The 25,567-nt window shown below is 50.2% G+C and overlaps 7 protein-coding genes across 7 annotated transcripts; 2 read left to right on the top strand and 5 right to left on the bottom strand.

Annotated features, from left to right (window-relative positions):
- The first annotated feature begins 2,176 nt into the window (after positions 1-2,176).
- On the top strand, positions 2,177-2,566 carry BU24DRAFT_425153 (uncharacterized protein). The gene has a single exon (XM_033528669.1). It carries the CDS (start codon positions 2,315-2,317, stop codon positions 2,498-2,500), a length of 186 nt encoding a protein of 61 aa, XP_033380846.1. The 5' UTR covers positions 2,177-2,314; the 3' UTR covers positions 2,501-2,566.
- A 1,438-nt stretch (positions 2,567-4,004) lies between these two features.
- Positions 4,005-4,482, bottom strand: BU24DRAFT_253228 (uncharacterized protein). The gene has a single exon (XM_033522416.1). It carries the CDS (start codon positions 4,439-4,441, stop codon positions 4,052-4,054), a length of 390 nt encoding a protein of 129 aa, XP_033380845.1. The 5' UTR covers positions 4,442-4,482; the 3' UTR covers positions 4,005-4,051.
- A 2,452-nt stretch (positions 4,483-6,934) lies between these two features.
- Positions 6,935-8,597, bottom strand: BU24DRAFT_464893 (uncharacterized protein; the record flags this gene model as incomplete). Its single annotated transcript, XM_033532233.1, has 5 exons — positions 6,935-7,399; positions 7,462-7,635; positions 7,687-7,740; positions 7,800-7,931; positions 7,986-8,597. The coding sequence occupies 5 exons, from the start codon at positions 8,595-8,597 to the stop codon at positions 6,935-6,937; spliced, it is 1,437 nt and encodes a 478-aa protein (XP_033380844.1).
- A 2,372-nt stretch (positions 8,598-10,969) lies between these two features.
- On the top strand, positions 10,970-11,916 carry BU24DRAFT_411867 (uncharacterized protein; the record flags this gene model as incomplete). The annotated part of the gene is made up of 3 exons (XM_033526068.1): positions 10,970-10,996; positions 11,033-11,477; positions 11,639-11,916. 3 exons carry the CDS (start codon positions 10,970-10,972, stop codon positions 11,914-11,916), a joined length of 750 nt encoding a protein of 249 aa, XP_033380843.1.
- A 2,026-nt stretch (positions 11,917-13,942) lies between these two features.
- BU24DRAFT_425149 (uncharacterized protein) lies at positions 13,943-14,192 on the bottom strand. The gene has a single exon (XM_033528668.1). The coding sequence runs from the start codon at positions 14,181-14,183 to the stop codon at positions 13,980-13,982; it is 204 nt and encodes a 67-aa protein (XP_033380842.1). The 5' UTR covers positions 14,184-14,192; the 3' UTR covers positions 13,943-13,979.
- Positions 14,193-21,980: 7,788 nt separating this feature from the next.
- BU24DRAFT_352076 (uncharacterized protein) lies at positions 21,981-22,487 on the bottom strand (the record flags this gene model as incomplete). The annotated part of the gene is made up of 1 exon (XM_033523714.1): positions 21,981-22,487. A coding segment is annotated over one exon (507 nt), but the record flags the coding sequence as incomplete, so codon positions are not given.
- Positions 22,488-23,971: 1,484 nt separating this feature from the next.
- On the bottom strand, positions 23,972-25,127 carry BU24DRAFT_425148 (uncharacterized protein). Its single transcript, XM_033528667.1, has one exon. It carries the CDS (start codon positions 24,909-24,911, stop codon positions 24,195-24,197), a length of 717 nt encoding a protein of 238 aa, XP_033380840.1. The 5' UTR covers positions 24,912-25,127; the 3' UTR covers positions 23,972-24,194.
- Positions 25,128-25,567: the final 440 nt, after the last annotated feature.

The raw sequence follows: 25,567 nt of genomic DNA, 5'->3' as shown, positions 1-25,567 counted from the left end.
CAGATTCTCATGAAGGAAAGCCTCTATGTCATTGCTAACATGAAGAATTGGCTGCAGAGGTCATATGTAACGAGGGGCGACTTACTACACAAGGTAAATCGGGTGATCGTAGAGTTCAGTAGATATAAAGCGAAGTATCAAGACGGGTAATAACTCTAACCTATCCCAAGGGATAAGCTACGTTTGTATTGGCTAAGGTAATTCCAAAGGATCAAATACAATTTGTTATTGACTACGAAGAACTCCTACATATGAAATCTGGCAATCTTATATATCCGTCCTTCCTAGTCCTTTGATCAAGCTGCTCAAGATCTTGGCTTTTTCTCGACTTCGCCAAGGCTTGATCACCTTGATCATGATCAAGCTGCTCAAGCTGCTCAACTTCTTGGCCTGTGCCAAGACCTTGATCACCTTGATCAGTCTTGATCACCTTCACGTGATGGTGTGTCACGTGACTTATCCTTGGGTGTCATCGAGCCCTCTGGCCACGATCTCCGACTTCCGTCCCAAGTACTTGACGCCTTCTCTGTCCTCATAGGTTCCGGTACCGTAACACTAACCTCAAGGGAAACTAGAATCCCGGGGTGGATGTAGCGTCCCAAGGGAAGGAATGAGCTGAATCACTTTTTTTGACAGAACTTGCTTGAGGTTCCTTCTTTCTCATGGAGCCGTCAGCCCATTCCCAGTACCACGGAATCAAACTGATCTAGAAGCGCCGTGTACAGCACAGATTCGTTGTCAAGGTCGTACAGACATGTATATGTGCATGGGAGAATGGCGTTCAGTACGACATGAATGGATATCCTTGGTGAGGTTTCATTTCGGGAGCGGGGTGGACAGGGAAGGCCGATGGATGGAATGAATGATCGATTGATTGAGTAAGGGCGTGCATGCTGTGTGTCTCGGTGTACGATGCACAGAGCTGCTTTCACCTTGTGAGTTTGGGCTGTGCGAGCGTGTGTGCCACTGTGTATGCGTTTGTCGGTGTGGGTGGTTACATGGTACTGGTAAGTTTAGGGATGAGGAGGGCCAGGGAAGGGGGGTGTTGTGGAAGTGGAGATACGAGTGAGAGTACAGAGCGGAGCGTGCATGTATTCGTTTTGATTCTTTTTCTTTGGCTGTTTGGAGACATGGCTGATGTGGAGTTTCTCGTTACGATGTTGTGCGAACACAGTTTGGGGTAGAGGTGTGTGTGGTTACTGGTACTCGGGACCCACGCTCCCGAGTCTTCGGATGCAGGCAATTGGGACCTCACGATGGCGAGGGGCAAGTCGGCGATGAGATTGGTACGAATGTGGGAATGCCCATGACTCCTCGGTTTGAATCGTGAGATCGAGCTGAGTTCAGCCCCGGCAACTCGGGTTCAGAGAACTGCATCCTGTTTCTGTTTGTTGCAGGTAGGAGGACGATGGCGTTTGACTATCGACAGTTTGCGTCGACATCTCATCGCCAGGATATCTTAACCCGAACGATTATACTGACATCATCTTCCAGATAAGTGTCATCCAGATGAGTATGAATAGTCAATTCCTTCGACTGACTAAGTGGTTTTACACTGCCTATTGGGGGCTTGCTTGGCTGAGCCGAATTGGCCAATGTCTGCATAAGCGATCGAGTGCAACTGATGGTGCCAGCCCCCCGGGCCGAGGAGCAAAAACTTACCAGACACACGGCAACGGGTTCATGGGGTTACGGCAGTAAGATCAAAAGCTTGGAGAAGCCGTGCCGTTCTCGGTGTGTATTTATGAAAGATCAAAGAACAAATCAGAGGACGCGGCGGTCACCAGAGTAGTTCGGATTTATGCAGCAACGATTGTCCTGGGTAAGCGGTAAGGCAAGCCAGCAGCAGGAGAGTGTAAATGAGGCGAGGCCCAGCACAGCGGTAAGTTTCAGATGCGGGAGAATGGTGGGAAGGAGGCGTTGCGCTTGGCCTGGCGATGAGCTGGATGGGGAACACAGATGGGGAATGGGGGTGTATGGGGAAAGGGTTAGGGGGGACACGGGCGGGTTCGTGAAGGGCCGGTAAACGAGGAACGAGAGGCGAAGAGGGGGATGGAAGCCCGTAAGCAGTGCTAATCGGCGAACAGCCATCAACAGTTACAGTTACAGCTCATACCTCGACAGTGATGGACGAGGGCTATCTTGACGAAAGTAACGAGACTACTGTAGTGAATGACTTGCTAGCCTGTTCCCCGTGGGTGCGATATCTCTTCAAACTTGCAAGTATACAGTGTACATTGACATCCCCGACCACACTATCGCTAAACACGCATAGCGCGGCGTGCAGTGATCAGCACGACCTTCTTGTCTTGTCATGCGCCGAGTGGGATGGCGGCTGTCCCTTGTGTTTTCCGTGGCTTCTGGCATTGGCATTAGTTGGGGCGTGGGTGGTGTACCGAGTCCTGTACTGAACATGCGCCGTTCCCTCGCAATAATAGTGAATGCTGAACGGGGTGGGCGTCGACTCGGGACCGATGTCGAATACTTCTCTAATGGATAGGATGGGCAGTGGATAAGGGCCGGCCGATAAAGAGATAGATAGATAGAAACAGTGAGGCAGATAAATGTCTATCGCGTGCGACGGTGATACATCTCGTAGTTGTATATGGTCATGCGTGGGTTGATACCATGATGAACTATACTGGAATCGTTCTCAACAGTACGCAATGTCGAGTGCATGCATCCTTGAACAGGCACGGGATACCTAAAACAGGAATATCTCAGAGTGGTCGAACACATAGTTCTGTGTAGACGCAGTCATTATTCCTCTTCCTGTACGGAGTATACATCATTACACCAGAAAGGCAAAGCCATACAAATCACAGGAATGCTGTACAAGACGCGGTCCGTCGCATTTACGCTCTAAAGCTGCCATACCCCGTACACTGTCTTGCTTCTTTAATACACAAGTACACATGGCGACCCCCTGCCTCGACTCTAGATGTGGCTCTCTCTCAAGGCTGCTACAAGTCCATGTCTGTTTGATACAGTAGCGAAGTGAGATCCTAATCGAGTAAAACATAAGGTAGGTAAGGTAAGCAACAATGCATGCAGATCCCTCAGTTTCGGTCGCAAATCTTACAGATGAACCATCAAACAAGCAAATAAAGACCCTCTATATCTCTCAGGCTAGATCGACTTATGCACAGAATCTCCAAGTACAAAATTTTACTCTCCGAAAACTTGACACTTACGTAGGTTTAGAAGAGGCTCCCTCGTGCACACCGTTACGGAGACCCATAGATTGAATCCCGGAATGGAGATTGCATCATATGAACAATTAGTGCGTACGTCGGGGTTGCTATGATGTTCACGTACACACGACTCGAACTAACTCGACACTAAATCGCAAAGGAAACAAGAGTCCCCATCGGTATTTACTCGCACAGCCCACGTGTACTTCGAATCGCAACGGACATACGCGCAACAAAGCACTTGTCCTCCTCAGGCGGCCGGCCGTCCGATAGAACTCGGGGTATCAGCATGCCTTGACGGGAGTGAGGACGGGACCGGCGCATATCGATCGCAGGAGATCATGACTGCATCAGCCCTCTGTTATTTCCCTTTCCAGTCTCAAGCCAAGGAGAACATCAGATTTATGCATTTGTGGCTCTCTTCCATCAGATCAGATCAGATCAGGGCTTGCGGAGTTGACAAGCCGAGATAAGAGCGTGTCGAATGATAGCGGACAAACGCAGCGCAGCGCAGATCATAAATGCGTTTCTCTATCTAAGATCGCGTGAGATCTCCTTTATTTTCACTCGTGCATACGTATGTACGTATATGTAAAGACATGCATACATAAGACCGGACAAAGAAGATGCAGGTAGAGTAGTTCCTCCAAGGGGAGGTTCAAGCACGCGCGCAAGCGGTGAAAGAGATATTAGTATTAAATTTTTACCTCGCCTGCCGAACACACCGGTACGAAATCTTAACTAACTTTGTGCTGTAGCTACAATCATTACCATAAGAGGGTGGGATGGATGTCTGGAAAGAGACAGAGACGACGATGCTCCCAGTCCGGAAATGTCGTGAATGGCATTGGTGAGGGCTAGTATTTCCCCAAGCAGCCTAGAGTGACATTTCCACTCCACCTGTCTATGCCTCTTGTTGTTGTCCGCGTGGGTTGCAAAGCCCTCGCACGGTGACCGTATGTTGCCGGATTGGGGGGGACCCGCGCTTCCAAGGACGTTGTTGGTTGGGGGCCCTCTGGGTGAAGAGTGTGGGATGAGAAAATGGGGGCGTCAGGAGGATGGCAGAAAGACTTCACTGGCTGGGTGGGTATATTGTGCATATCTGCCTCTGCATTGCGTGTTCGCTTCGGTATGCTTCGAATCGAATTGCAATAACGCACCTCGTCCTCTTTTGGATGTACGATGCTCGAACCTCTGGCGATCATCCATACGGTCAACGATTTCGTCCACCCCAGGAAAACAACCATGGTTGTTGTATTCTCTCCATGTATTTTCCTGCACGTCCGTTGATCTTCGAAACCAACGTCTGATCTCTCAGCTATGTGCATCACCACCAACACAATCCCTCGTATCCGTTCCTAGCAAACAATAAAATAAATCCTCCGGTAGGGCTGTAGGGTACCGTGAAACCAACACAACACAACACGATGCAACGTCCTCGTACCAACGGCACATCGCATCAGCAGTAGCAGTGCACAAGGCAGATTGATTGGCGTAGACGTCTCGGTCTCTTGTACCGTGATTGCTGCACATACATTCGTACGAATACGCACTCGGCCTGTGGACTGACTGGCCAGGCGGACAGAATGCGCAGCTGTATTCGGCCCTAATCGGCACGTTCACCCAGCAATCACATCCACAACAAAGATTACGCCCGGCACGGCTGGCTGGACTTCAGTCTCCCTCCCCTTCGATTCTTCCCTTTCTCCCTTCCGTCGTCCCGCGTGGAAAAGGAGGAAAAAGAAAGCATGAAGCGATTGCGCCAGTGCCAACTCTAAAGTGACCGTCATCCAACGCCAGATATCCGCACTCGCGACCTGAACAATCAATTAATCAATTGACCACTTAGATTCTTCGTTTCTGCACCGTGAGAACATAGTCTTTACGGATGCTAAAAACCTGCCGTCTCGGTTCGGGCATCTCTGAATTATGATTGCCGACCGGATCGGAAGGTAAATGGTTCCTAATTGGACACGCATCGTCTTCTTCTTCAAAATAATTACAAAGCATCGATGTTTCATTCTATACAGGGGTGTGTCGAACCCAATACTCCCCACTAGCACCCTCCCCTCCCTCCCCCAATCTATGCCCGAGATTTATCTGTACAGCAATGTCACTCTACCACGATGCCAAAGTACTTCCCCATCCCATCGCCGAAGAAGTTGGGTGGAGAAGCTTACTTCGCGGTAGGAAAGGAAAAGGGAAATACAGACAGATGGAACCCCGAGATAAGCAACTCGCTAGACGTGATGATCTACACTGTACGAGGGGGAGGGAGATCTCGCTCGCGGGGACGGATGGTCATTGCTTCCGTTGGTCCCCCTGGCAGGCCGGCATGACTGCAGGACAAGCGAGCGAGCGAGCGAGCGTCCTCAATGCCTTCATCTTGAGGCCATGATTACTGTTACGATGCGGTGCGGTGTTGTACTATGTATACATACGAACGGGAGAGGAAGTTTCATAAGAGCAGGAGTATAGATATGGTTATTTTTTCTGGATTTCCATTGATTCGTTGGTGCCTTCGATCAAGTGCTGCAGGCCTGCGTTTTTACTCACTTAGTACTCGGCGGTCGGGCGTTCAAGATGCAAATGAATGAATCAAGATTGCGCTTCCCTTCTCCCCCCCTCCCGCGTGCCGCAGGCGTTATTCCTCTCAGCCTCCACCGTGTGTTTGCCTGGCTGTGCGAGTGGGCGGTGAGCCGGTCGGTATGTACGGCACGTACGCACAGCCATGTATCGTACATGTGTGTGAGATATCTTGCCTTCATTGCATTGCATGGAGGACGAGGACGATACATTGGCAAGGGCAGGGCATGCCAGGGACACCCTTTGCTTCGACTGCAAGTGTTGTCGTATGTTTATTGGACGAACGGGATGGGAAATACAAAGATTCACGATCGTCCGGACTCCCGCACCCCCGGGTACAGCCACGGCTCTTGCTGGTCATCCTGGCTGGCTCACGCCTATCGGAGGTGTTCCTACGATACGGCACCGTTGTTGGATGTTGGTTTGTTGCAATTGAATGAGAGTAGAGTGTAGCCTGACGGCAATGCCTTGTTTTTCTCATAGTAATGTCACGGCAATGAGCGGTAGAGATTGGCAATTTCAAGATGGACGAATGTAGGAAATCCATTTTTTGAGATCTCAATGATGTCCCCGGTCTTCCTCCAAACCGCTGGCTTTTGCCATGCGAAACCGACCATGACGGTGCTAAAATATATGGGTATATCCGTAGTATCAACTAAAAAACAGAACGATCCAAAAAGCCAATCCCGACGCTAGGAAACGTACATCATGATGGGGATGACGATGAAGATGATGAGGCGGATGCAATTACCCATGTCCACTCAACCCACCAACCTCTTCCCCCGTCCCTCCCCTCCCCATCGACCAAACATAAACGTAACGGAGAATTTAATGACAAGGTAGAAAAGAAAAGAATAGGAAAAGAATAGGAAAAGAATCATGAAAATCTCCACGCGAATACACCCAAATGCCGGGCAACATATACACCCCACCTGGTTGGTCGTTCGTTCGGTAGTTCGTTGGTTCGTTCATATACAAAAAGAGGTTCCACCCCAAACCGGGGGTACTGGGTGGGACCTGAATGATCTCCGAAGCACCCCTACAAGATGCATAGGCGGAGCTCGTGTTGTTGTTTTCTTCGTTTATACATGCCTCTGAAATGACGAGACATAAGCTGGAATAGGAAAAAGAGAAGAAGAATTCGCGTGGTCATCCTAGTACAACCTGCGCTCTGGGAACGCTGTGTCGTCGAACCCTTGGCTTTGGAAACCCGACTGCAGAGGCGCATTGAAGTCGTAGGACTCCGCTGTCGTGGGCTTGGCATCGTAATCCGAGGACATGGACGAGCTTCGGCTTCCGCGCTCGCTGCCGGAGTGGGTGTGGTTGTGATGGTGATGATGGTGGTGGTAGACTGCGTTGTAGTTCCGGTCCATCGATGTAGCCGTCGTAGGCGAGTATCCTGATGATGTGCTCGAAGGCCCCGACGAGGGTGTGCTGATCACTGGTATTCGTCTGTCTTTGCCGCGGCCTTTGATGCCCTTGTTCGAGTTCTTGTACAACGTGGAGAAGTATTCCCAGAGGCCCTTCTCCTCTTCGGATACGTACTCGCCTGAGCTGATCGTGCCGAACTTCTTGGTCAGGTATTGAAGGGTGTTGGCGTGGAATTTGTTCTGATGCGACTGTTCAAACAAGGGTTAGCCACTAGCATGGTACTGCTGCACTGCAGCCGACGGTGTCTTACCTTGAGGTTACCGAGTTGGGTAAATTGTTTACCGCAATCGTCAAGCTTGCAAGTAAACGGCTTATTAGGCTGGTGGACGATCTTGTGCGCGCGGACGTTGCCACGCTGTGCAAAGGTCTTCCCACATACCTCGCAACTGTATGGTCGCTCGCCTGTATGTCGTCTTTCGTGTGTCTATTATGGTCAGTTATAGCACTTGCATACGAATGAAAGGCGTAAACCAACCTTGAGGTTGCCAAGCTGTGAGAACCGCTGTCCGCACGAAGGCTCTTTACATAGCTGTCTGTAGCATTAGCCTTTGATCCCTTTCTAACTACCCCCGGTGACAAAGTACTCACAAAGGGCTTGACGCCAGTATGGGCCCGGGTATGGATCTCCAGATGGGTCTTCTGGTAGAAGCTCTTGCCACAGTTCTCTATGGTGCACAGATACCTCTTCTTAGGTTTCTGGCCCGGCTTGATTGGCTTTTCCTGCTTCTCTGAGTTAGCTTTGGGCTGAAGGATAGAATGCTCCTAGTGTCCTACCTCAGGACTCGAGTCACGCTGCTGTGACTTCCCAGTCTCCTTCGACTGGATCGCTTTCATGAGGGTGTCCACGTCGGTGACAAAGTTGATGTTGTTTGGATCGGCGGCTTCCGATCCTGACCGCAGGCGGTCCTCGCCGTACGGTATGTTGTTATAGAAATGGTGGGGCTGCACAGGAGAGCCGTGCTCCGGTTTGACGGAGGCATTTGGTCTCTCGAGAGCGTATGCATTCCGGGCGTTCCTTTGCGACTGCTGTGCTGCATGACCGGTAGATCCAGCGTATGGTGGTACATTGTGGTTGAGATTCGGGCCAAAGTTGACGGGAAATGGCTGCTGCATGTTGTACGGATTGATACCAACAGAATCGAAAGCGAACGCCCCCGATCCCGACTGGTATGAGGTCGTGCTACTTGGAAACATGGGCATCTGCATTTCCATATGGGAGCTTGTCGGTTGGAATGGCCTCGAGGTCGGTGGGTTCGTCACCGCCCTCGAATGAGGGTCGTAGGAGGGCATGACACCAGACATGTTCATGTTAGGCATATGCATAGTGTGCTGGTCAGTTCGTCGGGGCCACAATCCAGCGTGGTGAGAGGCAACAACGACAGCCATTGCTGATATACAGAACGAGAGCCGCCGGCCAGACTGTGGGGCGGCGAGGCTATATGCCCAGTCGGTAGTGGACGGGCGGGTAGCGAGATAGCGGGCAGTACGGGCGCGGACTGGGCCGAAGGCAGGGCGGAGTGTATGTGTATCTAAGGCAGGTGGGTGGGAAGATGATATGACGATTGATGATGGTGATGGGGATGATGTAGGCGTGGGAGACAGTTGGTCATATGGGGAGTAGCTTGCAGAGAGACTTGTTTAGGGCGGTATGTGGTTGGGGGAGAGACCTTGGGGGTATACATATACACAGTCGACTGGACTCACAACGACATCCCGCGAAGTAGAGAGCAAGGATGGTTGGTGATGATGCTGTGGAAGAGACTGAAATGGCGAGAGGCAGGAAATGGATCGAGCCCACAAAGAAGCAAGACGCTTTCCATGCAGCCAAGGGGTGATTGAGGAAAGGCCACACAAATAATGGTCGGCGTGTTGAGCGTGTATCTTTGTAACTGTTTTAGTGAGTACTGGGGGGAGAAACATCAAGAGTGGGAATGGGGGCGCTCGGGGCTTCTCTCCTATGTCGACCGGCAACCCTGGAGACGGAGGGCAACCCACCACCATCGCCCAGCTGTGTGCCTCCGCAGACATTTTTTTGAATCGGGACGGGACCAGGGCTTTCGACGCCAGCAATGTGAACGGACTTTTGTGGCTGCACAAGGGCATTTCTCAGGTGCGGTGAAAAGTGTGGGGGTGAGAGGCCCATGGAGAGAGACGCCTAAGCCGCGTATCATTGGGCGGAAGAGGAGCCAGATGGTATCCCGTCCTAGCCGCGCCAAACATCCTGTAAGTATGGGCGACGAGAGAGAGGTTGTTCCTGAAGTGGAGGTGGGCGACGGGTGTGCTAGGGAAGACATAGACCGTGCAGGGAGGGGAATGGTGTTTGCAGTGATTACCTATGTACGAAGTACTAGGGCGGTTGGATCAGTAAACTATCTCGTACTGTACATACAGTTACTCCAGATGCAACTAGATACGATACGATACTAGTGTGTAGTGGAGAGGTGTCACTCGATCTCGCAGGTAGACGGCGGCCGACGACCACCACCACCAACAGGAGCAACAGCAGCAGCAGTGACGTCCGCTTGCTGGAGGCACGAGGATCCAACCAGACGGCCAGGAGCATGGAGATGGGGAGCACAGCATATCCTGGCGGGGATCTTTTGCACTCTTGGCCACGCCCCCCCGTCCTTCCAGATCCAAAAGCAGAGCTCTCGCGAAATGAACTTGGGCTAATTATTGAATAGGGAGGAAATATGGAGTGTGACTGTGACTGGGGGGTACAAGGTCGTCGAATGGATTGACTCGGCTCAGATCCATCACACGTGGACGCAACTCTCCGGTGCCGGGCAATAATCTTACATACAGTATTGTTATGAAGGGAGCGATCGGCCTGGGGACATCACCCGCGCGCAAGCTCGGCTAGCCAGGTATTATGCGAATTGTGTGATTGTGTGCGTATCCAACTGGGCTCACCGCGTCGACAGTACGGACCGCTCGTACTGTAGGTGTAGAGACAGACCGTATGAGCCCGTCCGATGACATGTCTGCAGCTTAGGTCGATACAGTACAGTAGTGATGTGTGTTTTAGAGTGCGGTACGTGCCGACGACAAGCAAACATTTTCTGGTCAATTGTTGGAACCCTATTCCCTTGCAAGCTAGACATACGAATAGAACCAGGACGGCCCGCTGGTGGGTGGAGAATGGTGTCGGATGGGATGAGATGGGGTGGTGGGTTAGGGATCGATGACCAGGCCCACCCTCCCTCCAGTTCCAAAGCACAATACCTGAAGTGGCCGGCCCAATGTGGAGCTGGTGGTGGCACATACTGTCCTGTACTGTACTGAATTAGAGCAATATGCTCTATTGGACTTGTAGGGGGTTCGCTGTAACAACAGGTGGAGAGAGGCAACGGAACGGGGCATGTGCGCGGTGCACACATCGCATTGCGCATAGATACCTACCTCATAGTGGATTGGGATGGTTCCTCAGGACATGGGCACCATCTACCAGCTACCTTAGGTGGTTAGCATCAACAATGGGAACAAGGCGCCGTAGTTGGCTCGGGTCTTGCGGGCAGATCCTGAGCTGTCAGACGGGAATACTAATTACTGACTAGGGGCTGGAAGGGGGGCCTGTCGACACATTCTGCGCACTGGACTGGACTGGCGCCATACGCGAAATCATCGTGAAGGATGGGTTTGCATGAATGAGGAGGTGGTGGCAGTAGGGGTGCAGTACAAAAATGGAAATGGAAATGTAGATAATAATAGCACTCCATATACGGAGTACTGTATAGAAGGGGAGGGTTTGTTCTAGCATGTTTGATGATTTGAAGAGGGACAGAGTGAGTGTGTGTGCATGCGTGTGTATACATCCGCAGGCAGGCAGGCGAGACGCGACAAGACAAGACAAGCCGAGACGAGACGATACAGAAGTCAAGAACCCCCGTCGGCCCATTGGGCTGGGTCCAGAGGAAAAAAATAGAGGGAGAGACAGAATCCGGCAGATTGGGTGGGAAAACAAAACACAAAACGCCCAACACGATTCATGCCTCGCATCGACTCTAATTACACCAAACACCCTCATTGTTTGTCCTACCCACTCTACTCTAGGTACTCTATCCTGTTCCTGTGCCGCGTCCTCCGTGCTTCGTAGCCTAATACTAATAAACTACACACAATATGACAATGACATCCTTAGTTGTAGACCCATCGATTCCGTTCCGTCGGGCGCTCAGCACGCTCGCAATTCACTGGTTCTTAGACAGATGGCATTCTACCCGTTAGATGCTTCAATGCACTCTGTATCCATCGTTGCCGCACAAGGTACGTGCGTGCACTTATGTATGGCGTACCTGCAGCGGTTTGTATCGTTCCCTCTATCCACCTATCTGTTTCATCGCTCCCTCGTGCTCATTGATCGTGCCCATCGTGCCGTCGCCATCGTCGTAAACTCTGCCTTGTTGCCACTACCAATGAATAACCAGGCTTCGGTAAGGGAGGCTTCCAATCATGCCTGCAACCATGCCCATCTCCACCTCCACCGAATGTAGGCATGTCCTGGACCGGACTGGACTGGGCTCGTCGCACAAACCCTCCAGTTACGGGGGCCGGCGAGTCCCTCGAAGAATTCGATGTGTACAGCCCTGTTCGAACGAAGGATGCGCTGCACATCCCGTCGCCGCCGATTCTGCAAATGGTGCACTACTCAGTTCAGTCGGCGACCAATGGCAACGGTTACGGTGACAGACTACAAAACCATTAATACAACCGCCACCATAGAGCTAGGCCGATCACTCAATCTGCTTGGGGCCGACCAATGGCCCTGAGCAAGGATTTAACATGTGGACATGTGTCGTGTATATGAACTATTCTCAGCCTGCTGGCGTCAGTTCGGCGGTCATTAGTCGAGCCAGGAGGCTAGAAGAACATCCAAGTAGGAAATACAAGATCGATCGCACCACCGCGATCAAATATTTCCAATGCAAGTAAATCTTCTGTTTCGTCGGCATGCACATGTACACTTACCTACTCCATCCACTGCTTCGTAGCGCGCTGCAGCGATTGATGCTCTTGGTGTCAGCTGCCCGCATGTGGCGCAGAGTGTCATTCATGTCCTGGTCGCATACGGAAGCCCGTTCAGCCGCTAGCAAGCTGCAATCGACCTATTGTAGATTGCGCGTATCAGTGGTTACTTCTCTTACAGAACCTGGTGCGGTAGTACAGTCTATAGTAATCCATATACCATTCCCACTCGCCTAGACGAATGAGCATGCGTGGGAGGAGATGTTGAATATGATAGGGTCAATCCCTGATACTTTGATCGCAATGATCACGGTGACAGGAGAGGGGTTGGCTGGCATGTCTGTATACTTGGATGTAATGATTGGAATGGGATGTTCATGGACTTCTTAGAATGGTAGATCAGATACCGGACATAATGCACGATACAAAACATAATGGAATTACTTTTCTTAGATCTCATCCCATCCTGGCTGTCCCGCGTACGTGGGCCCGCCCTGCCGCTTCCGCCAATTCGCCTGTGGCCTGTCGGTCTTCACCCATCAACACCATGATGAAGACTGATGATGATAATACGACACCACAATAATACCATTCAATACAGCACCACTACTAACCTCGACTTTCAACCCCATCTCAGCTTCTTTCGGCCTCGTGCATATCTTGCAGCGTCTCCCCTCCCTCCGGTCCTCTCATCCCCTCGTAGGCCCCGCTCCTTTCACCACACTGTAACACCTCAGATACCCATGACAACAAGCCTTGATAGCGCCATTGGGTGCAGCCACGCTTGCGCCCATGGTCTCCTCGATCCCATCATCGTCTTGTCGTCGCCGAATGCTCGGTATCGCTTTCGTGTAGCATTCCCACCCCGGCTTCTCCCAATATCCCATCCATGTTCCGCACTCGAATGTCCAGCGACAGCCTCTCGCTCGGCACACCCATCCCATCCATCCCACCAGACATGGGCATCAGCCCGCCTGCTACAACGTTGGCCCAATACCACGGCTGCGACAAGCCTCCATCGGAATCTCCAGCGCCTTTATTTCTTGCTGCCGCTTCTTAAAATCCAAGGCTTTTATGGTCTTCCGGGGATCCTTGTTTTCTGTCGCATGCAATCAACTGTTGCTAATGACCCTCACTCGCTATGGCATTGTTTCGGTGGGATTAGGACAAGAAATACAAGTCCACTGCGTAGGAACCATAGCAACTAGGAAACCTTCGTTCAATCTTAGCTCTACAATCCACTCGCACCCAATAACTCGCTCCCCCCGGCAGCTGTCGATCAGCCTTGGTGGGGTCAATCAAGTCAGACAGTCAAGTCAGTTTGAAATCCTTGATGCAGGGGCTATCAAAAAGGGAAATCGTCATGGCAAGCATCAATTAGCAAAGCGACCAGAGTCAGACTAGAGCCGAAACCTCGCATCGTGGGCCCCTGTCTCGAATGACGGTGCATGGTGGCCGCTGTTTGTGGTGATGCTTCATCAGTGCCAACAAAAGCGCTGAACCAAGATCTCGGAAAAAGCCTTGGTGGAAGACCGCCGATCTGGCCAACATTGTTTTTCCTACATCATCATCCACCCCCGGTATGCTGCGCGTGGTGTTTTTCAGCTTGCTCTGTCGACATCCAGAAAGCCCACATTAACAAGGACATCACGGACGGCGCGCGAGCACGCATGAAAAGAATGGCGAAAGACGGGCGACTGTCGCACAATGGTCCCATATCGTATGGTGCTCCGTTCGGCCTCGTGGTCGATGGGAACCAAAGACCCGACGATCTGAAATAAAAAACGTGGGTTTGGAGATGCATCACCACAATTTTGCTTTTCCCTTTCTATAGTAATCTCTCGTCAGTGCGTGCGCGTGATGAGCCCAGCCTCTTTGGAACGAACGATTTCGCGAGGTAACGCAAGTTACGTGCATGCTGCAAGGCAAAACTTGGAGTGTTCCTCGAGATTGCTCAGTAATGAAGATTCGATGCATTAGTGATCGAATGTAGTAGTTAGAGGACATTGACAGACCATAACAACCACCACAACAAACATACCCACTCGACACGACACGAGGCCTTCCGAACACTGCCGTAATATGGAGACGCTTTGCTCGGCGACTTCCTCACTCCTCGATGCTGCACGTTGCATCTAGGCTTTCCGGGTGCCGATCTAAAATGTCCTCATTCCATCCAATCCCAACCACAGCAGCCTCATTCATGGCCGCCACGGCCTTGTTTCCGATACGACCAGACCAGCTCCTGCAAGTTTGCTGCCAGATCTGCTTACCGAGTTTCGATCACGCAGGACACGGTGGCTATGAGGAATTGGACGTCCAAATCGGTGGACCTGCAGTAGCTTCAGACAAATCTAGCAGGGTTTCCATTGTGACGGGTGTTGAAAGAGAGCGCAGCGCATGGTGGAGGCCAAGCGGAACTGACAGAAAAGACAGGGCATGTACGGTGTGTAGCCAGTGAATACCGATTATCTTCCTCTCAGATGTAAGGGTAGGGTAAGGTAGGATAGGGACCATGCAGACCTGTTCCGATTGGGAAATGCGATCCCGCACTATCCCATGCCGCGAGCTCTCATCTTTGAAAATAGATACGGTACATACAGCAGTAGATAACAATCCCCACTCTGCATCCTAGCAGAGATTTGCAAGAATGATGCGCCCAGAGATGATGGGATGGGGTGGGTTGATGGGCTGGCCAGCCTGAGCGAGCGAGATGGGGGAAAGCCACCCCGTATCATGCAGCATCTCAAACGCCAGATGAACAGCCAATCAGGGATTTGGACATCAGCCAATGGTAGCCCGCCCCCGGTCATACTCAACGTTCTGTGTAACGTTTGACGACAGATGCGATGCGAAGCAACGTGACAATATTCTTCGCCCTCGCATTCCTCCTCAAACGCAGATATGACTGGGGTTTTACTGTATCTTGCTGCTTTGGATCTATTTTCGATCCTACTCGACACAGGTCGTTAGATAATTCGAATACAACAGAGCAGTCCCCCTCATGCCCAGTCCCTCTAGTGTGATGATGAGTGTGAGTGTGAGTGGATCCTCCGGCCAACTTCAGATTCAAACATGATCATGCGGAAATTAGAGAATTCCTTCCCGACATTTGCTAGGCTATGCTTGCACTTGCGAGTACAGTTCTTCCGACTATCCCTCTAATCGGTTAATTACGTCAAACATCTCAGTCGTACAACATGGCCCTTCAGAAATTGAAGGAAGAAAAATTTTCCACTGGTCGAAATAGCTTTGTGGTTTGTCCCACTTCTTGCAAATGTCTGAGTTCGTGACTACAGCATTTAGAGCAACTGTACACAAGACTGTGTCCTGTACAGGTCGACCGTGTTTGGGCTGTCATTGTCTAGTATAACTAAGCCCCCACGCTTCCAGCGTCCCCTGAAACTCTTACCCCACCGATAGAGAGATGCCATCACGTTCTCTGGGAAATGCTAAGCCTTCTGTCAGAACCCCAATCTCGCAATAACACTGAATCAAGGTCCAAGAATAACAGAATAAAGAAAAAAGGAACGAGCACTAGTCAGTTGCACGGTTCAATGTCAGTGTCAATGTCAATGCGGAAGCATCCGATCCGCCCACGCCCGGGTGTTGCCCATTGCTCCTCCGCGTCGCTCACCCTCATCCCCTTTACCAGGCCACCCCTGGCTGTGCCGCACCCTGGGATCCAGATACAGCGAAGATAGCACTTCATTATCGGACTGCCTGACTCTATCTGCCCAAACAGTGTTCTACATAGGGCAGGCATCTGGCCGATTAGATGTCCCTTTGCGTGGGGAAGAGTGCCAGGCTGGAAACACCGCGGAGATGTCGAATTCGAATTCTCCTCAAGTCAGACATGCTCAATATGGCAGCAGGACGATCTCTTGATACAGAACAGACAGCCCTTGATTGAGTGGCCGGCTGTGGTTCAGGCCTCCGGATGTGCTATTGGCAGCGTCGGTGCCAGTTTCAGTGCCAACCCATCTCGTACGCTGACTAGTGACTGCGCCTAGAGACTCCACTATCATCCATCACCTAACCAGACAAAACACATTTACGCGCACACGCACGCAAACGAAGCGCGCGATGTAAGAAATTGGAAAATTCTTCATTGCTCAAGACAAGATCATCGAATTCCGACTCCTTCTGACGTCAACTGTTCGCATGCGCCTCACGATCTCAGTGACATGTAAGGATGATTTTGGGTGTGGCGAATTTACCCTGATCTTCGTTGCACATCACCCGCCTCACAAAATGGCCCGCTCTGATTGGTTCCCAGCGACTACCATTTCAACGGTAACGACAACCAAGCATATCTTTTATCTCAAGTATATCATGTAGAGGCATGGTTGTACACTCTTACAAGACATTCTTGCGTACTCCTACTTGCCACCGTGATCCTGCTTTCCTGTCGTTCATTTCCTAGTTCTCCCGTTCGCGACCCACAGTAACGGCCGTTTGTGTGCGCCTCACGAAACATACGACAGCCACATGGTCAGATAGTCATTTACCTTACCGCTTGACATGAAAAACTTTGCATCAGAAAACTACCACTGATATGCCTCATCCTCGACTTGAAAGTCAGACATGCACATTCATCATATCCTGCAAGAGAATACGAGTTGCAACAGAAACCCCTGTACCTTACCATCACCAGCAATCATTACTCAGATGGATCACTTCTTTCATACAAACCCCTCGTTCTATTTCCCTTAAAGAGAATGAGATGCATGTGTCGAAGGTGGGATTAGACGTCTAGATGCAAGAACCGCAGCACCACGAACCCGCGGAAGCGCCCATTTCGTTACATGTTCGAATAGAGCGTTGGCGTTGGGCAGCAGCCCCAATGGGTCGGTCACTTAGTGAATCCAATCCTTCAATTCCCCAAATTCGAGACCCTCTCCTCCAATACCCGTCCAGGAATTCGCTTTGCTTCGGAAGTGGATTCGGATACTGGCTTGACTAGCTTCGAGGGTCTGCAGGGAAGAGTTCAGTAAGTAGACAAACGGGGCATCATCTGGCTTGCCTGGCTCACAAATCACACATTCTCAATTCCACTCCACAACATTATTGCCACAAGCACACGGAAGGAGAGACGCACGCGCTCATCCTCGAGCATTGCAGTTTGTACGACCATCCCCTCCATCTCCTCCTTGTCTTCCGCCTATCCTTGGCCAGTCCGTCTGACAACCTACAAGGAACAGAGAACCTGCAACTCCCCTCACATCTCCCAGACCTATCCAGCCCAACCCCTCCCATGTCCATCACATCCACACCCACCTCCCCATCAAGAAGGACGCCCTGAAGATGCATCTCTCACCGATCATAAACGCTCCTCCCGACTTCCCCCCGTGTTGCCGTGCCGCACAGAAAGAGTGAAAGGCAACCCACGAACAAGCCTACACGGTGCTCTACCTTGCACGGTACATCCACGCCGAGCCGGCTCCTTGCAATCACTTCTCCTCGCCATCAATCACAATCGTGTGGAAGTGTACATTTACCTCAAATGGCTTGAGGGGCATAGAAAAGAGGAGAAGGGGGGCAAAGCGGTTGCGTGCATGCGTACGCGTGCGTGTGCGTGTGCATGTGTGTGTGTGTGTGTGTGTGTGTGTGTGTGCATTGATTCGAAGTATTTTTCTTTTCCCATTCAGCTCTCCATCCCGAAGTAACCTCCTCGTACGTTACAGCAATCTATGCTCACCTTGCTCTTACCCCACTCAAAATCTCATCTCAACAGCAAACAATGCATACCGCCCTTTTTTGTCAGGCCTTTTCCGGGTTCTCTTTCTAGGATTCGGGAGGGCCCTGTGGGAGGGGAGTAGTGGAACGGCGTAAGCTGCTTGTTGAGGCGTTTTCTAGCCTCCGGCTTTGCTCGCTCGGTGGGGTGCGGTAGGTATGGTGGGCTTCCCGCGTGACTGCTGGAGGAGTAGTCTGAATAGAATAGCAGGTAATGTGGTTTGCAGTTCACTCGTGATGTTTGCACGTGCAGGTGAGGGTGTTGTTGCTTGTACGCTCTCTCGATTCTGGTATGCAGATGAGGAATTACTCTCGTTGCATAGTACAGTGAAAAGAGATTGCAGTATAGACAGTATATTTGACATTTAGATATCGTTAAATGTCTACAAAGTAAATAACACGTAGGGAAACTGTTTTTGTGGTTCTGTGTTTACGGCTATGTTCATCAGGTTCGTCAGCAAACCCCTCGTCAGCAGGGGAGTGAAAATTTGCTACAGACCCACGATAGCAGCGAACACAGGCCCAACTGACTGAAATTCTCGTTCCAACGTGCTGTAACACCTGTTGATGGCGAAAAGCTTTAGGAATTCCTTGCCAGACAAATCACTCGTAAATGCTGTAGAACTGTAGCCTCATTTCCCCATGCCTGATGAGGGATGTAGTCTCCTGAAGTCTCCTCCCAAAAGCGCCAAACCCCAAAACAAGGCCCTCTACATACCGTGATAATCACAGTGAAGAAGATACTTGCTTTCTGAAGTGAAAATGGCGTTCTTATTTTGCCACTCTTCTTCTCTCCGGAAAGCGGGATCCGAACGAGCCTCACTTTTTGGTCGCTGATCTTACGCACTCAGTGCTTTGTACTACAACACTGGGAACAGGATTTGCCTCCCTTGAGTTGCGTGGCAATGATTAGACGGGAGGCGATGATGATGTCGATGCTGTGGATTATGTAGTCTAAAGTAGATCAACTTTGAGACGAAGGTTGGGGATGAGGTCGAGACTCTTCCACGACAGGATGAATCTGTGCGCGAGAATCCGCATCACGTCCGCGACAATCCATCGTTGGAATCATCAAACTCATCATCTTCGGTTTTTAACCCATCACTATTTCAAATGCTGTCTTCGCACTTTCGTTGCAAATCCAAAGTGGTGGCAATGGTGCTGCTTTGTCCCTGTGTTCACTCAAAACCGGCCAGTCAACATCGTCCGACACACTGGACATGTGAATCGCTCAGAGTCACTTGTTGTAAGTAGTCCTCACTCTAAACAATTCATCTCATTTCTATCCTTTTGATGTGAAGGAAAAGAAACCAGCGACCCACGTTTCTGCCCCGAATACCCTATCGTTCTACCTGAAAAACCCTGTACTCGAGACACGCGATGCGAACAGTCAATCGAACAAACGAACGAGCAAGTGAGCGGAGGCGTATCGACGCTTCTATATGCCCCATAATCGCTACCTATCGGTTGCCTCCCCTCGATGCCGTCGCACTTCGTCGTCGATTAGGATGAGTCACACATTTGTGGATAGAAGACATGAGCAAAGAAGGGAGGTAGACACCAGGGAAACAGCAGCTGGAATGACTTAACGCATAGCCTCTGAGTAGAAACTCGGAATACAGGCACCATGTCGTTGTTCTGGTCGGAGAATGGAAGGCCTAGCCCGGTCGAGCAAATGGACAAAGTGATTTCGTTCAATAGACGACTTGGGCTATGAGTAAGAACAACGCGTCACTGAGGCATGGAACATCGATATACGGGGATGATGTTCTTCTACTTTGGTAAAGTGGCTATTGTTCCAGTGAATCAACAGTTGCTTCCTCCATTGTGGAAGTTGGATACGGGTGTTCGTTGGCTCGAAGGCGTCTATTTGAAGAAACAATACCAGGCTCAACTGACTTCTCAAATGATGACGAGTTACAGTGTTCGAACCATTATATGGGACAAAAACAAATTAAGCTAGATAATCAACCATGTAGTAAGTGTTTCCTTCTCAACTCTAGTACTGATATTTAGACAGGTGAAAAGACCGGATCACCCAGAGTACGCGTAACCTTTTGACCTTACATCTCCCCAATTGAACGCGACTTCAATAATGTAACTGATGTAATACCTAGTCGGCATGGACAGAGACTTCCTCTAGTTCACCTCCACTGCTACCGATCATCCCTTCCCTTCTCGACACACCCCTTTCAGGAATCTTCAACATTGAACCACGAAGCAACTTGCCTTCCGGCATCTGTTGTATCAAGACATACATCGACCTTTCTTAACCGAACATGATCAAACCGTCGATGGTCCGGAGCATCCATTCGATACCATCAACTCGCAACTATGAGCCTCGATGGTTCTATGGCCTTCCACTTCAACGTCCAACTGGCTTGGGACATATAAGTTCGGTCGAACACGACTTTCATCGCCGCTTCCTCGCCCTTCGAACGAAATATATCTGCCAGACAACTACGATGCATATCATCAAGTGTTTGTCGGAAAACGAACTCATCTTTGCGTCTACATGTCGCCGTAGAACCTCGCATATCCCCGCCATAATAAACGGATCAGCTGGCAGCTCAGTCACTGTGGTCGCCGTGGCCTTTAAACATGACAGTTGTTCCACTCCATCCATAGGCACAGCAAAAACTAGGAATACAAATGATACCTCTTTTGAAAGGATTGCTATGGTAGGGAGCAAGTAATGAAGTAAGCTTACGATTTGAAGGCGATCCTGTCAACATACAGGAAGTACAGATGGTTTAGTACGTCAGATAAAGATTGCTTAGGAGGTACGATACCAAGAAGACAGTTTTTATCTGAAAAGATCTTCTCTGAGCTTTCAATTTATATAATTAAAGCTATACTAAAAGAAATTTTGATTCGATTGATATTTTCCACCTTTACTTCGTCGTTCTTAATCGCAAAATATCTTCTGTTCAATCATCTACAATTGGAATTTGCATACTTGACTAGTAAAAAACAATCTTTATTTTGATAATTCAGTGTCTAGGTATCTATGAAACATAGTCTAAGACCTTGTGGTATATCAAAAGCTAAACCAAAACACTCGTACAGAGGCACAATCGTTGCTTAGAGCGTCCCTACCATCTACCACTCGCACACAACAGCAGCATGCTGACGAACCGCCCACAGTCCCAGCTCGCACTCTTTGTCCTTCCCATCATTCTGCTTATCCTCCTTGCACTCGATCGGGGTGTCCACGCCGTTGCACGACAGCGCTCCAGGATTGCTTCCATCATTCTTGTACGTACAGTCCTTGTCATGAATCTTGAACTCAAAAGTGCCACCGGGCCAGCCAGGATCTTTGTAACGCCCTGGACCACCATCAGTGTCCTCTTTCAATGCCGCGTTCTTGTCCCGTTCGCAGAGTTTCGATTCATCGATGCCGGTCTCGAAGAACAGCCACGAGTTCGTATTGCTGATTTCGTCGATGTAGTTTTGGAAGACGATAGACAACGCTTTTGACTTCTTGGGAGGATCTGGCTTCGGCGTTTCAGTGGACTGTGGTGGCTCTTCCTCCTTTGGCTCCTCAATCGTGTAACCAAAACTACCGCAACCCGCCTCAATCTTGCCTGATTTGGCCATGAGGTCCTTGCCATCACCCTTTTGACCACACTCGGGGGTTTTAGAGAACGTTTTGAAGGCATCTTCGCAACTGATGAAGCAGTCTGCAGGATTAAACTCCTTCTTGGGCTCCCAGTCAAGCTTGAATTTGTAGCCCTTGAACTTCGTGACATCCAAAATCTTAGAGATGACCATCGATGTCAAGCCCGCAAGTAGCTTGGCTACCTGAGGCGGGGAGCCTTCGAGGTTACCAGAGGCGTCGGCGGTCCAATGGAGGGCTCGACGGTTACTGACGGTTGCGCCGCAGAAGACGCCGTGTACCGTGTTGTTTTCAGAACTGAAGACGTTACTTGGTATCTTGCTAGCGTCATCGGAGCAATCCATTTCGAGCTTCTCGGGGGGATTCTTGTCCTCAATGTCTTCCTTGTCACCACAGCCCGGAATCGTGAAACCATCATCGGGCTCGTAGTCTATCTCTTCGTCACCTAAGTCCTCGTCCTCGCTTTCACTATTTGGTTGGGTGAATGGGGTACCATCGCCACGGCGAGGCGCCTTTGTCGGCTTCTTACTGCCTGCTGCTGGGAGGTGAGGGTATCTCCCAATCTCCTTTTTCGCCCACATCGCCATTGCGTACCAGGCAAAGGTATCGGCATTTTGACCGGCATACCAGGCATCTCCTCGAAAATTTCGCAAGACCTTGACGTTGTATGGACCGTAAGCGCCCTCTTCAACGGTACCCTCTTTTGACTTGTACGTGATGAGTGCATCGTCAATGAATGGGCTCTTTTCGGGCGCATTCATGAAGTAGTTCAAATGAGTGATCTCATGGAAGAAGCATCTCGCCCTGTTGTTCCACTGATCCAAGTGGTCCTGAACCTCCGGTCGCTGGTTTTTTACATTTTTGGTGACTTCGTCCAGGGATTTCAGGTCGTTGAAGAACTTTTTGCAGAAGGTGATGCGGCTCCAGTTCTCAGTTGGCGAGGAGTATGCTTCCATATCTTTCTTCTTGCCTGGCATTGGGTCTTTCCCTTTCTTGGGTGGCTATTATGATTGAACGTTAGTGTTACAGGGTTCATGTTGCAGTTGAGATCGTATTCTTACAGGACAAACAGGATTCTGAGGCTGATTAGCCTTGTCTCCACATCTGTCGTTTGGATCGCCTGAATCATCACCTCCACTGCAGGTCACTTTAATCCAGAGATCCCGACCAGGCCAGGGCGGGCTCCATGGCGGCCTCTGCCAATTGCTATACCATATCTCTTTGGCAGCATCGTAGATCTCTAGCTCGCCAAGTTAATAACTTTACAGGAAAGACTCTTAGGGAACAGGCAGAATGTCTGGCTTTTGGAGCTGGTGAGAAGCCGCTGTAGAGAAACTTACGTCGTATTTCCTCCCTTCGCTCGTCTGGAATCTTGGATGGAGCGCCCCACATTTCTTTTGCAGGCTGCCCTTCCCAATCCAGGTTCTCGTAAAGGCCCTTCAGATGGGCCAACTTGTAGAAATCGTTGTATGTGGCTTTGATGATGTCTGCCGCGGGTGAATCGCAACCTTGGAAACCAAACAGCCGTGTTCCACGGACGTTTGCGGCATCGATCTCTTTGCCATTTTCGTCTGTGATGTTGGGAAATGGAGGAATTGCATCTTTTGACCAGTCGGGTGCGACGTCGTAGCCGGTGATGTTGTAGTTGACAGGGTCATCTGCTGCGACTTGAGATGAAAAGGATGATAATAGAAAAGGTAAGATAGAGACTGTATGGCGTAACGCCATGATGGTGGTATATTCTAGCCCAGCTAGGTTGATACACTACAGAAGGTTTTTTTAGATTGTTGTGCAAGAATTCAAACGTTCATTTTTTGCCGCTGTAAAAGTACTTATCGGCGAGAGTAATAAAGGGCACATCGTCAATTTGCAGGTTCATGACACATACAGAATACAAAATGACAGTAAAGCCCAGCTTGACAGATTCAATAACAGTTACCGTCGGTTAGGTCGGCCTTGATTAGGCATCCTCAATGCAGCTGCAGCCTTTGCACAGAGATGAGTGTTAGTAGACACTGAAAGGAACAATCTTGTGCTACTTGGATTCACGCAGATGTCTTGCAGCAGAAGGGTTCTACAATGGCAAGGCTGGCATCAAGGGATCAGGGCTCTGACAATGTAGCTTTGGAGAATCCTGATAGCAACCTTCAGGATCAAATCTAGCATGGGATGGATTTAACCTTGACGAAGGCCAAGATGAGAGTAAACATATGCAGTTGGTACAATGTAAATCGTCCAATGTCAATATCGCAGGAATATGAATGCCTTCCACAAAAGCTTCCATTGAAAATAAAATATGGCCCCATGAGATTCAATTACAACCACGGTCACGTAGCGCTATCTCATAGTCCTTGTGAATCGCAGCAGCGCGTGGTGCATTCTGTATTCGGACTTCGTTGTTACAGATATAGTATGAGGCATCCAATCATTATCAGAATACGGGCCGAGTACATTCTGGGTATCCAATCCACCATGTTGGTAGACAATAGATAGTTGCATTGTCTTAAAAAAGTTGGACAGCTTGCTTGCGGGGAATTATTATATTGTACGAAAAGCATGATCGTGAACAGGGTTCACTCATGGCCAACACCTCCATCTCACTCCAATTAGACCCTTGCGCAACAACATGCCTCCTCTGAATCGGGCCAACCAAGATTCCAAATCTACGACCACGTCTTCTGCAACTCACCCACTTCCCCAGACTCCTTCTCAGCCCAACATCCCATAAACGCATTCCCGCGATAATCTTCCACCCTTCCCCAATCCCTCCCTCCAAATCTGTCTCTTAGCATCCGCGCCTTCTCATCCATGCTCGTGCACAGCCGCAACCTCGCAACATCCATCGGAACAAGCTCTTTCTCGATCGGCGGATTCCACATGTTTGTGTCGAACTCGGCGACCACGAGGCCTCCCCCGCCGCTCGGCCACGCCACGCTGACCCAGTGCCGCTCTCGCTGCGTCGGCTCTGGCTCGTCGCTCTCGTCCAGCTCGTGGACGTCCACGTCCTCGCCGTTCAGCAGGTGGTAGCGTGCCAGCGAGTCCCACCACTTTGCGCCGAGCAGTAGCAGCCGCTGGCAGAATGCATCTTCGTCGGCGGGATCCTCATGCCTGGTCATGGGAGGATCTGCCCGGTTCAGATCCAGGAAGTCAAAGTCCGCGGGCGACGTATCCTCTAGTATGACGACGCCGCCACGGGATGGGTAGCCAAATACACTGACGAGGTTGCCGAAGTTGATGCGACGGGTGGTGTCTTTTCTGCTGTCGTATATGACATTAGGGCCACATTCGTAGACATCGGAGACGGTGCTGGTTAGTCGAGCACTTCCAGCGCTAGGCGGCGGCGGTGGTGGCGGTTGGAAGTATCCGAGCACCTTCTTCATTGTCGTGAAATTTGTCTTGAGAGAGAGATGTCAGGAATGAAGTGAGTTTAAGAGACGACAAAAGTCAGTCAGGCCCATCATTAAACATTGATCGATCGTAGATCTATCTTTGTCAGATTACCCGGCGCCAAGGAAGCGGTGGCGTACCATATGCTCTCATGGTCACGGCTTATACTCTATCATCATTACGTTGGAACAAAAGGAATCTCAAATAAGTATATCGCCTTGTACAGATCAATCTTACATATTCTCCATTGCTTACAGAAGGACTCACAATGCTATCAGCTCGTCACGTGGCTCCCTGCAGCCAGTATGACACTCATCCTTTCACCACATTTTCCACATCTAGTTAGCTCCCGCTTTTCCATAGTGATATAATGCGAATGCCCATCATTCCTACTCGTACCCCTACCTCAAAATAGTCTATAGCTCAAACTACGAATCTGTCGTGTTGACTGGTCCATCAACCACCCGCTGCAACCGACACAGCCTTGTGTAACATCATTGTCAGGCTCCCTTGTGGTCTTCCTGCAGGCCCCCAATGACACGTCTGTAAACTGAAACTCGCAGAACTGAACCAATAAGAATTCGATTGGACTGTTTCGCAGTAACATACATAACGTTTCTTCAAGCAACCCAAGCTCTGAGGAGAAAAG

This window comes from Aaosphaeria arxii, assembly GCF_010015735.1.
Source record: "Aaosphaeria arxii CBS 175.79 unplaced genomic scaffold BU24scaffold_7, whole genome shotgun sequence".
Classification (NCBI taxonomy): Eukaryota; Fungi; Ascomycota; class Dothideomycetes; order Pleosporales; genus Aaosphaeria; species Aaosphaeria arxii.
The sequence above is the reverse complement of the archived record's forward strand: the minus strand, read 5'-3'. Positions and strand labels throughout refer to the sequence as shown.